The 12566-nt window shown below is 38.9% G+C and overlaps 2 protein-coding genes across 2 annotated transcripts in view; both read left to right on the top strand.

Moving 5' to 3' along the window:
* Positions 1-12566, top strand: part of Hnrnpa3 (heterogeneous nuclear ribonucleoprotein A3) — a 397554-nt gene that overhangs the window by 200826 nt on the left and 184162 nt on the right. The window lies entirely within an intron of this gene.
* Positions 1-12566, top strand: part of Agps (alkylglycerone phosphate synthase) — a 96541-nt gene that overhangs the window by 38806 nt on the left and 45169 nt on the right. Inside the window, exon 11 of the mRNA XM_051166145.1 lies at positions 9508-9635. Within this exon, the coding sequence (XP_051022102.1) occupies positions 9508-9635 (128 nt within the window). The remainder of the gene's footprint in view (positions 1-9507; positions 9636-12566) is intronic.

The raw sequence follows: 12566 nt of genomic DNA, 5'->3' as shown, positions 1-12566 counted from the left end.
GAATCTTAAGAAACAGTGGTTAGGGCTTAAATATTTTAGCTTTGTGTATTATAGTTTAATCCTGTCACAGTTATCAGGAGGAAGGACTGACAAAGCATTCTTTTTCTCTTGTTTTCTTGTAATTATGTGTTTTGTTACTAAGTGTTGGATGTTTTAAACTGCTTTAAATTCTATTTAAACTTTTAAACTTATGCTTATCATTTAAATTTTTACTGTGCAAGTAATATCCATTGCTTGCTTGCTTACTGTTGGATAGACTAGAATGCTATTCTTCAGAGTGTAATTCTTCCTGTTTCGCAAGCTGTTGAGTAAACACCGTGGTGAATGGTATGAGCAAAGTAAACTTGGGTTTGTTTTCCAGGTTTTAAAATGGTAAAGAAACATCCCTTAAATTCAGAGAAATACGATAAACTTAAACAAGAAAGTATTTCTACGTTAGCTAATGAGCCTATAGAACATATATAAACTTATGGTTCTGTGTGGTTGACATTATTGTTGTATGAAGTTCTTTTGGACATTGTTTTGTATGTAGTTTCTTTAATCCCTAATTGCTCTACATTTTCTTCTATGCCCCTTGGTTTTTTTTTTTTTTTTTTTTTTTAAATCTGGCTTGGTGTTTGGTTTTTTTTGGGTTTATGGTGTGTGGGTTTTGTTTTTGTTTTTGTTTTTGTTTTCCAGGGTCTTACTCTTTAGCCTAGGCTGGCCTGACACTTAGTATTTGGCTCTGACGTAAATTTATAATCCTCTTGACTCAATTTTCCAAGTACTGGGATTACAGGTGTTAGCTACTGTACTTGCTACCCGCAACTCTGTTTTGTGTGACAGATTGCCTAAATATCTCTTCACTCATTTTCGTACGTACAAGCCTTTAGCAGTTGGGGCATTGAAGGGCACTTTTTCTTTTTATCTTTGTTTAGAGGTAATTTGGAGGTTGCAGTGATTTTTGTTTTGTTTTATTTATTTATTTATTTATTTATTTATTTATTTATCTATCTTCTAATATTGAAGTTATAGGCCTTGTATGGGGAGAAAAAGGAGAGGACAGACTCAGAATCAGGTGACACATCCTTTTTCCCCCTTTACTTTTCCTTTTATGTGTATGTATTTCTATGCACCATGTATATGCAATGCGTATGGAGGCAGAAGAAGGTGTTGGAGGACTTGGGACTGTGAGCCACCATGTGGGTGCTGGGAATCAAACCCAGGTCTTCTGGAAGATCAGCCAGTGCTCTTAACTCCTGAGCCATCCCTCCAGCTCTACTGCTCCTTATTTATTTATGTTTTCAGACACTGTTTCTCTTAATGATCGAGTTACCTTGTCAGGCTTTATTTGTTCAGGAAAATACTTGGTTTTTAGTATTAAGCAGAATGGATTCCCTCATAAGGAGTAGCCTCAGAGCCAGTCAGAGCTCAGTTGGTTACTTTATAACAGTCACACCAACTATTGCACATGTGGGACAGGTTGTTTTTGTAGTTCATAGGGTTCACAGCTAGATTAGACTGTTGATGCTTTTCCTCACAGCACTTGCATGGCTTGCTTGCTCTATAGCTTTCAACAGAGTTACGTGGTATCTTCAGCAATAGAGTCTTATCTTCTAGATCTAGTGAGCAACTGAAAGGACTGTAAAGAACTTGTATTATTTTGGAGGCCTTATGGCTCTCTGTGACCAACAACCCCAAATATATTAAATTATGTATGTTAATTTCTATAATGAAGTCAGCTTGGATATATTTTTTATATGTATAATATTTTTCTTATGATAAATTTAGATCCTATGTTACATCATATTTAGCTTATTTTGTCTGGTTGTATTAGAATAATATAATAGTCACTTCCCAAAATAAATTATTTTTGAAAATTTGTGAAGAATTGATATAAATCCTATAAGTGATTGATAGTTTTCAACAGTGAGACCATTTGTCCCTTAAAATTTTCTTTTAAATCTTCATATTTCTAAGTACTACTTTTAAAAACTCAGATAAAGCCGGATATGATGGCGCATGCCTTTAGTCCCCGCACTCGAGGCAGAGGCAGGAGGATCACTTTGAGTTCAAGGCCAACTTGATCTACAGAGTGAGTTCAGGACAGCCAGGGTGACACAGAGAAACTCTTGTCTTGAAAAACCAAAAGAAAGAAAGAAAGAAAAAAAAAAAAACCAACCCCTCAGATAAGAGTTGAGACGGTGAGAGTAATCAATTTGCATTATATACACTTACAAAATTGTCAAAGAACAAATTTAATAAAAGAAAATATAACAGTCATTCAATGGGAAGCAGTGCTGTGAAGTGCAGTCTTCTAGGCTTGACATCGTCACTGACGTCATGAACTCAAATCAGCAAAGACTGGCCTATCAGCAATCAAGTACGGATTGGCAGGGGTGGGTACTCATGAGGCTTGAGCCCTTGCTGCTGAAATAATGCGTATTGAGAGATCTGGGAGAGAGGAAATCATTATCTTCAGTGTATAACACAGATACATACATACATATATATATATATATATATCTTTAAATTAAGATGTGTGAATTCTCTTTCCTGATGTGTGTGTGTGCGCGTGTGCAAGAGGGGCAGGGAGCGTGGGAGAGAGAGAGAGAGGGAGGCAGGAGAAGAGAGACAGAGACAGATGCTTTTCTGGGTCCTTATAATTCCCTATAAAAGAAAGAAGTTAGACCTAACCTCATATCATATTTATTTTGTTTGTTGAATTTGGAGCCGAGTCCAGGAAGAAGACATTGATGGGAAGTGTATCTTCAGAGAGGCTAGTGGGACATAAATACTTCCCTTTGAGATCTTGTGAGCCCAGCCTTTACTCTCCACATCTTTTATCAGCATCTGGTCTTCCAAACTCCTCCTAGAATCACCCAGTTAGTTTTGTATATGGCGTCTAGGACGTCTCTAAACTACCCCTTCAGACTCTTCCATAGTCTTCTCACAAACCAGGTCCAAAGCCTTAAACTTCATAGTCAAGTTTGTTATAGCAAAAACCCCATTCCTCATACTAGTTTGCTGTCTCAGCTACTTTTCTAGCAGCTTGACTAAATACCAGGTGCAAAGCTATTTGAGGGAGGAATGATTTGTGTTGGCTACAGAGAGGAAGGTATGGTGTTGGCAGTGCCTGCAGTCCTGGTGCCAGAAACATGTGACTTTTGACAACACTGCCACAGACGAAGAAGTCCGGTCATTCTGCAGCTCTCACTGCAGCTCCCCAGGGACAGGTGTCATCTCCTAGAGGTTCCACAGCCTCCTATAGAGCACGTCTGCAGGTAGAGAGGAGGGGTTCAGACACATGAGCCTGTGGGGAGATATTTTATATCCTGTTGTAATATGAGCACATTTTATATTATTGTAGTCTTTAGGAATCTGTTCAAGTTTTTTATATCGCCTTGTTTATAGTCTGTCCTGGAAAATACTCTGTGTGTACCTGAAGTGAACTTATGTTCTGCTACTGTTGGACAGTACTTTCTAGTCTATAAGGCCAACTTCACTTAAAGTGTGAGTCAGTTTTCTCTGTGCTCGGTTCTTAGACACATTGAAAGTGTGCTATTAAGACCTGCAAGTACACGAGTTCTATAATACAAAGGAGAAAAGGAAAAAAACCTATAAAGCTGTATACTATGACATTCCTTTTATATTAAATGCATAGAATATGAAAATCAGAATAGGTAGAGAATACACATTAATAATTGGGTAGAGTGCAGTAGTGATCACAAAGACCTACCTAATTATAAAAAACAATGTAGATGTTTACTTCTTTCTTAATACATCAGTGGTTCTCAACCTTTCTAATTAATGCTGCAACGCTTTAATACCGTTCCTCATGTTGTGGTGACCCCCAACCATAAAATTATTTTGTTGCTGCTTCCTAATTGTAATTTTGTCGTTTCATAAACTGTAATGTAAATATGTGATATGTAGGGCGTCTGTCTGGTATGCAATCCTGGTGAAAAGGCTTTTAGACTTCCAAAGGGGTCATGACTCACAGGTTGAGAAACATTGTTATACACCATTTAAAAACAATATCATTGTAATACAGTCTATGCTTGAACTTTCAGCAGCACAAATTGAGTGGAAAGAATGATCCGTGCGGATGGATGTGACTGCATTTGGTAACTTGAGTCATAGAAGCAGACACAGGGGAACCAGAAAGGATACATAACAAAAGCTCTAGGCAGATATTTGCTCTCCTTTCTTCTAGTGAGGTTTATAGTAGTTATATAGGTAATATGTATAACAATATAGCATAAAAGTTTAAAGTATACAGGAGTGCTACTACCTCTGTGTTTTATGACATATTAGTATCAAGTTGATAATGTATAGATTTCAAGCCATAGAACAACCACTCAAAGAAAATCACAACTAAAATAGGTATTCTGGGAAGTGGAGGAAATGAAGGAAATTAAAATCATAGAGAAAAAAGTACTTGGTGAATACAGAGGCAAGCAAAAAATGGATGGGTTCAGTAGATCCAGCTGTGGCAACGACAAGAAATAACAATGTACTAAGCAACTAAAAGACAAGACTTTCTTTTTTTTTTTAAAAAAATTTATGTATTTATTATGTATACAATGTTGTATCTGCATGTACAACTGCACACCAGAAGAGGGCACCAGACCTCATTCTAGATGGTTGTGAGTTACCACGTGGTAGCTGGGAATTGAACTCAGGACCTCTAGAAGAACAGCCAGTGTTCTTAACCTCTGGGCCATCTCTGGAGCCCCCAAGACAACTAACAGTTCTCAGCCTGTGGGTCACAATCCCTTTGGGAGTGGGTAACCCTCTCACAGGTGTCACCTAAGATAATCGGAAAACGCAGATATTTACGATTCATAACAATAGCAAAATTACAGTTAGGAAGTAGCAACAGAATAATTTTATGGCTGGGGGTCACCACAACATGAGCATCTGTATTATACAGCGTTGCAGCATTAGGAAGGTTGAGAACCACTGATGTATTAAGAAAGAAGTAAACATCTAACATTATCTTTCATAATTGGGTAGGTCTTTGTGATCATAACTGCAGTCTTCCCAAATATTAATTTATATTTTAGCTTATATTGATGTTCATAATCTGTGCATTTAATATGAAAGGAACATCATAATATATAGCTTTGTAGTTTTTTTCTTTTTCTCCCTTGTATTATATATATTATGTAACTTCTTTAACTGATATTCTCTGTTGTTGTTTCTGTTCGTTTTGTTTACTGGTGCTAACTTGAATTTCTGGTGTTTGAGGTCATCATCTTTCAACTTGAACTTTTAGAATTTATTCAAAGCCTGGTCTTTTAACAACAAAGTCTCAGCTTTTGTTTGTCTGAGAAAGTGTTTGTCTTCATATTTTCAATATGAGATAGATACATGACTTGTGATTGACAGGCTTTTTCCCTTCTGTTTTTTGGATATGCTATTCCACTATTTTCTGGCTTCAAGTCAGCTGTACATTTTATAAGATTTCCCTTGCTGTTCATTTTATATTTTCAAGACTTTTTTCTTGTCTTTGACCTGAACATTTTGTCATCTGTCCATGGATATGTTTGTGTTGATCACGCTTGGAATCTCTTGATCTTGTTTGATATATAGGGCACTGTTAGAATGCCTGTTCCACCCGTGCTCTCTCCCTACCCGCATGGTGCTTTCATTATCTATCTAATAATGGAATTAGTGGTTTTTCAGGTTTTTTGAGACTTTGTTAGTTTTGTCTTTGTTTTTCTCTTTATTCTTTTTATAACACAATATGTCACAATCTTTGTCAGTCTGTCTTCAGATTTGATACTCTGTTTTCTGCCAGGTCATATGTTGTTGGGTAGCTTGTTTTTTATTTTTTAAATTTTTATTGATAACTTTGTGAGCTTCACATCATGCACCCCAGTCCTACTCATCTCTCTGTCTCTTCGTATCTGCTCTCTGCCCTTGCAACCTCATCCCCAAAGGAAAACAAAATAAAATAGAATAAACAAAGAGAAAGAACATCTTGTCATGGAAGCTATAGTGTCCCACGGTTTGCCCTTTTGTGCACATGTCTTTACTTGCAAGAGTTCATTGCAAGGAGTCATTGGTCTGGTTCAGGCTGCTGGCTTCTGCTATCAATACTGGGTCCTCACTAGGCTTTCTCTCGGATATCCTGTTGTTGCCCTATGTCATGGAGGTCCTGCAGCTTCGAATCTGCAGGACCAGCCCCCTCACCTACTCCAGCAGTTCATAGATGGAGTAGATGTTGGACTGGGCCAACGCAGAGCCCTAAATCTGGGCCTGCGTGGTAGCTGAGTTGGTCAGCCCGCCACCTGTCCTGTGCCCACACCACCAGGATGAGTTCTCCAGCACTGCCCCGGCTAGCTCACCTAATAGCTGGCTTGGCGAATGCTGCAGCCAGCAAGAGGCAGGCTCAGCTTTCCTGCTCTGATTCCCTCAGGGCCTTCTCACCTGGGCCTTCGCCACCGGCCAGCTCTACTGTGCCGCCCAGGCGAGGTGCTCGGCTTATTTTCTCAAGTGCTGCAACCAGTGAGGGCCAGGCCAGTTCTCCTGTTCTCATGTCCTTGGGGACAGCTCACCTGCCTGCTGCAGGCGGTGAGGGGTGAGGGGCAAGGGAAAGAGAGAACATCTTTCCCTTGTCCATGCCAACCCATGGCACATGAGGGGTGGGGCTGGCTCACCCACACTTCTGCCACCAGGCTCAGCTCTTCTGTGCTATTGGGCAGCTTCTTTAAATGAACTTTTCATTGCAGTGTTACATGGTGCAGATCCAGAGTTTTCAGTAGTTTATTGATAGTAGTTCTTTGATATTGATATGTGTTGTTTCAAATGAACCTTGATACCATAGGAATTGGGGAAAAAATCCGTAAGACCATTTACTATAAGATTCCTTTTTATATAAGATATTCAGAATATACATATGAATAGAGACAATATATTTATGAATATTTGGCCAGGGTATGAGTCAGAAAATAAAGTGTGGCTGTTTAATTGATACAGTTGTGGGGAGATTAAAGTGGTTTAAATTTAGTTTATAATATGATTATGCTTACATGTAAATACACTAAAGACTACCAGCTTTTGTATCTTCTTTCTTTTAAAATACCTTTTGTTTTTTTCTTTGATAATTTCAAACATTTATACAATGTATCTTGATCATTAGTACCCCCAGCCTGGTACTGCTCCCTGTGCCTCTCTAGCCTGTGTCCCTCACACCTTTGTTTCCTCATTCTCTTCCTCAGCTAGTAGTAGAACCTTATGAGTCCCCGCATCACCGGCCAGCGGTAGAACCTTATGAGTCCCCGCATCATCTGTTAGCGGTAGAACCTTATGAGTCCCCGCACCATCTGTTAGCGGTAGAACCTTATGAGTCCCCGCATCAACGCTGGAATTTTTGATTGGCTTGATCTTGTGGAGGTAGCCACAGTTGCTCTGAGTTCATGAATGCAACAACCATACCATGTCCAGATGACAGTATTTTAAAACACTCCACTCCATCCCCTGGCTCTTACAGTCTCTCTGTTTCTCTTCCACAGTGTTCCCTGAACTTTGTAGAGTAGTAGAGATGTCCTGTTTTAGAGCTGAGCACTTAAGAGTTACTTATTCTCAGCATTTTAACCCGTTTTGCACAGACTGATGCTAACTGTAAAAAGAAGCTTCTTTGACCTTGATAGCTGACAAATCTGTGGGTGTAAACACAACTATTTAGAAGGTAGTTTGATATCGTCACTTTAAGCAAAACAACAGTAGCCCCTGCCCACCCCATAGCCCACTCACAGGGTTGTGACCTCTCCAGCCATAGGCTTTTGGCCAGCATGACAGTACATTCCTGTGGACCAGGCCTCAGATCCAACCAGGAAGTACTTGTTTGCTTCCCTAACAGTCATGCCATGATTGCACCCGTGGATACATCTTGCCTGGACAGGGTAGTATTGTAGCATTCAGCATCAGCACTGTAAATATAAAAGGTAGCTACTGGGGAGAAAACTTCCACGTCAGCTCAGTGTAATTTCTCTGTTTGCTGGAACTAAGTGTGTTGTGTCCTCCATCTGTTGATGACAGGTAACCAAGACAACGGTAATAGCCACTGTATTGTTCTTAGGGCTTCTAGAATTTTATTTTATTTTATTCTTTTGGTTTTTTAAGACAGGGTCTCTCAGTGTTAGCCTTGACTGTCCTGGACTCGCTTTGTAAACCAAGCTGGTCTTGAACTCACAGTGCTCCGCCTGCCTCTGCCTCCCACGTGCACCACCATGCTCAGCTTTAGAATTTTAAATAGATGAATTTTATTGTTGAAATTATACCTCAAAGATAAAGAAACAAAAAAAAAATTAGTCACTTTAGTTATATTTAAATTTCATATTTGTTTTAATTTAAAATGTTATTGGACAAGTTATAAGAGACTCATATTTTTCAAATAAATCAGAAACAACGTGTATATGTAATGAATATATAACAATCTAATGAATCTGATTTCTAATCCACTCAGACTAGTCTTTAACGCTGTGCTACATCTTGGTAAATCATTATAGCTATGCCAAACATGATCGAGACTTTCATTTTCAGTGTTGTAACTAACTTTTCACATCCTTCTGTACACTTTAAAAATGACATTGAAAATTTGCTATTGCTGTTATTAATTTCACTACTTGTACTGAAACGACAGATTTGAAAGCATTGATTTTTGTGAATGTATTCCCTCTTAGTCATATTTCTTTAAATATTTGTTATAGATGATTATATTTAACTCGCTATTTTTCTTTTATTTTAATCCCTCTAAGACCTAGGCAGTAAAAAAATGTGTCATTGGTAGTATTGGTAGTTTTCTTGTGGTTCATACTTAAGATAATTATTTTGTCTTTGAATACTTTTCTTTCTTACAAAAGCTTCTCAATAATGCCTTTGTCGAGCCGGGCGTGGTGGTGCACGCCTTTAATCCCAGCACTCGAGAGGCAGAGGCAGGCGGATCGCTGTGAGTTCGAGGCCAGCCTGGTCTACAAAGTGAGTCCAGGATGGCCAAGGCTACACAGAGAAACCCTGTCTCGAAAAACAAAACAAAACAAAACAAAAAAAAGCCTTTGTCTTTCTGTGTATTAACCCTGAGGAGCAAGGCAAGGCCTAGTTCTTCAGCATCCTTCAGTCACCTTAAAGTTATGAAGTTGGCTTCTTTTTGCCCCAGTAAGTCTTTCCATGGTACAGGTAGACACATGTGAGTATCCCTTTGTCAGTGTATGTGAGATGTGACAGCTCGATTCTCCATTCTTCTCTTGTGTCACAATGCTTTAAAACTAGTAACTTTTAAGAGAAAGCTTAGAATGTTTAAAAATACTTATATGTAAAAAACTTACCTAAAATCATTTTTGAAATTATAAAATTTGCTTAGTTCATTTTAGAAGACTTGATTATTTCCCATAAAGGAGAGATTAAATAAATTCAACATGGATAATAGAATTAATCAATAGAATCAGTCGATTAAATAGATTTAAGTATGGTTTAGATAATTGCTGTGTGATGTAACGGATCATTCCTCTTCTTTTTCAGGAACTCTTGGTGTAATAACAGAAGCTACAATAAAAATCAGACCAATCCCTGAATACCAAAAGTATGGCTCAGTAGCTTTCCCTAATTTTGAACAAGGAGTAGCCTGTCTAAGAGAAATTGCAAAGCAGGTAAAAACAAAGTAGAAGATATGCTTATGCAGTTATATTTTAAAATTCTGCTGTAATTGTGATGCTTCAAGTACTCTTTATGTTTTAGTTGTATTATAGTTGTAATTTTTAAAACCACGTTTTACATGGACAGTTACCCCCTGAGTCCACTTATTTCGTTCAGTAGTTACGCTGCTCTCACACATATATCTTGTTTGAAGAGGCCTGTTTGATTTGGGGCCAAGGTAAGATACGTGCTTAGATTCTTGCCTTTAAATGATTATGCTTTGTGTTAAATGCTATATTTTGTAAGTTATTTTGGAATAATACATTTTGTGATGAAATGAAGTGATATTTAACTTTTCTTTCTTTCTTTTTTCATTTTTTTCTTTTTTCTTTTTTCTTTTTTCTTTTTTCTTTTTTCTTTTCCGAGACAGGGCTTCCCTGTGTAGCCTTGGCTGTCCTGGACTCACTTTGTAGACCATGCTGGCCTCGAACTCACAGGGATCCACCTGCCTCTGCCTCCTGAGTGCTGGGATTAAAGGCGTGCGCTAGTACGCCTGGCTTACTTTTATTAAATAAAACATTTATTGAAATTAGAAGTATCCCAGTGTGGAAGTATACGTTTTTAATTCCAGAACTCAGAAGGCAGAAGCACGCAGATCTCTGTGAGCTCATGGCCTGGTCTACACAGTGAATTCCAGGACAGCCATGGCTATTTATTTAGATAGACCTTACCTTAGCAAAGAAACCCACCCACCTCTTAAACACACACACACACACACACACACACACACACACACACACACACACACACCCACACAAGCAACTAACCAACCAACCAACAAAATATAAAAGAAAGAAAAAGGAGAAATTAGAGGTTATGACTGAGCATCAGTAACCCCCAAATTTAGAAATTTAAAGTATAGATAAATGTTTTAACACACAGAGTGTGCTGTTAGGTGCTACTTGGTTTATAACATTATTTTAGCTATTGTTTTAGTAAAATAGTTTATGTATATTTCTTTGTAATCTTGAAAAACAAAAGAATTCTTGCCTTTTGCCTTCCTTCTTTTTAGAGATATATTATGATTTTTCTATTTTCCTTAAAAAAAAAAAGACTATATCATGCCAAGTAATCTTATTACTTTATTCTATATTTTAGTGTGAATATTTTATTCGTTGTTTGAGCTGCAGTAGTTTATGAGTCACTCTTCTTGTCAAGCTTTCTCAGAAGGAGGCTAAGGCAATGCATTTCACTCATTTCTTCTCTCTTTCTCTGAACACAAGTTCTTTAATACTCTCTATCAGGTATATGCAAGTAGAATCTTTCTTTTTCTTTTTCTCGTCCTTTTTTTTTTCCCCCCAGATGGGGTTTCTCTGTGTATCCTTGGTTGGCCTGGACTCACTTTGTAGATGAGGCTGATCTTGAACTCACAGAGATCTGCCTGCCTCTGTCTCCTGAGTGCTGGGATGACAGGCGTGTGCCACTATGCCCAGCCTTGTCTTTTGTTTTTAATATGAAATTTAACTGTGAAGCTTTGTCAAGCCTGGAAGTTGCTATGGAGTTCAGGCTGGCCTCAAACTCACAGAGGTCCACCTATCTTGGCCATCTGAGTACTGGGATTAAAAGCTAGGACGTCCCCTACACTAGCCCTTTTTGATAGTATCTGCATGGGTCAGCTTTCTAGTTAGTACTCAAAGTAAGCTAGAGGGAAGCTCTGGTCTACAAGCAGTTCCTGGACAGCCAAAGCTAAACACAGATGTACTGCTATTGGAAGATGGCCCAGCAGAGCTGCCTGTGCTGTTGAAGAGCAGGCTTAGACTCCTCCTCCTTCCTTGCACACAGCAACAGACTTGTCCCTTTACTCAGTTTTAAGACTCCTAGTACTGGGCTGACGCCTCAAGTGCAGCTCCCTGTGCCTGTTGTGTATTTGGCATAGAGGCAATAATGCTTGATAGTGCCGCCATGTGGCTACAGAGCACGTCAGCCAGAAGGACCTTTCTGGACTGCAGTTTTGAGTAGTTTTGTGTACTTGGTAATAAAAAGCAGATAAATTGTGTGGACTAGAAAGCTTCTCTTATTTGAAACTGATTTAAAAATCTAGGTGGATAATAGTTTATTGTCAAGCATTGTCCTCACATGGATAAGAATGCCATTTGGTATAACATTCTTTGGGGACCCCCGTATTTCATGTCTATTGCAAATGTATACACATTGCTTGGGTATGGACACAAACTGTTTTTTAATGGCTTAAGAGATACTGACATTACTGGCTTACCGGATTAAAAACCTTATGCCAACAGTGGCCTCTGTACTCTGTTCTCCTTTTTGTAACAGTATTTTCAGATAGAAAGACTCAGAAAATCCTATTTTGGCACTGTTTCTGAGGTAGAGATTTGGTATTTCAGTTGATAGCATGGGAACTTAAGATCCACTCAAATAGTGCATGCCGGGTGGTTGTGCCAGGTTCTTAGTGGGATAATGTGCTGACTACTTATAACTCTTCATGTCGTTTCAAACTTTTATTTTGCAATATTATCACTCAAGTTGCTTTCAGAATTGCGAACTGTATGACAGATGAGCGTCTTTGGGAAGGAGCATGTGTCACAGTAGCACAGTGGATGCTACTGTTCTTCCTGAGGGAGGGAAAGTCACAGCCTCAGCTGGCAGTGGGGCACTCCTCAGGTCTCACGTGATCTTGTCCATGTGAGGAATTGTCCTCTTTGACTGCCTTCTGAGGGGCTGGAGAGGAAGGGCTAGTGGATGGCTGATACACCCCTGTCTCCTCAGTGGCAGAGCAGTGCAGTCTCCACCGTGCCTCAGTTGATGGGTAAGTGACTCTGTAAGACTTTCTTAGAAAATAGATTCCCTTGGCAGATTAAGAGGTGAGGATGTACCCGAATGTTTTACTGTCCCCTTGTTAGTCCAGGACCAGCAGTTACAGTTGA

This window comes from Acomys russatus, chromosome 24, assembly GCF_903995435.1.
Source record: "Acomys russatus chromosome 24, mAcoRus1.1, whole genome shotgun sequence".
In the NCBI taxonomy this organism is placed as follows: Eukaryota; Metazoa; Chordata; class Mammalia; order Rodentia; family Muridae; genus Acomys; species Acomys russatus.
This window is presented reverse-complemented; position numbering and strand designations above follow the sequence as displayed.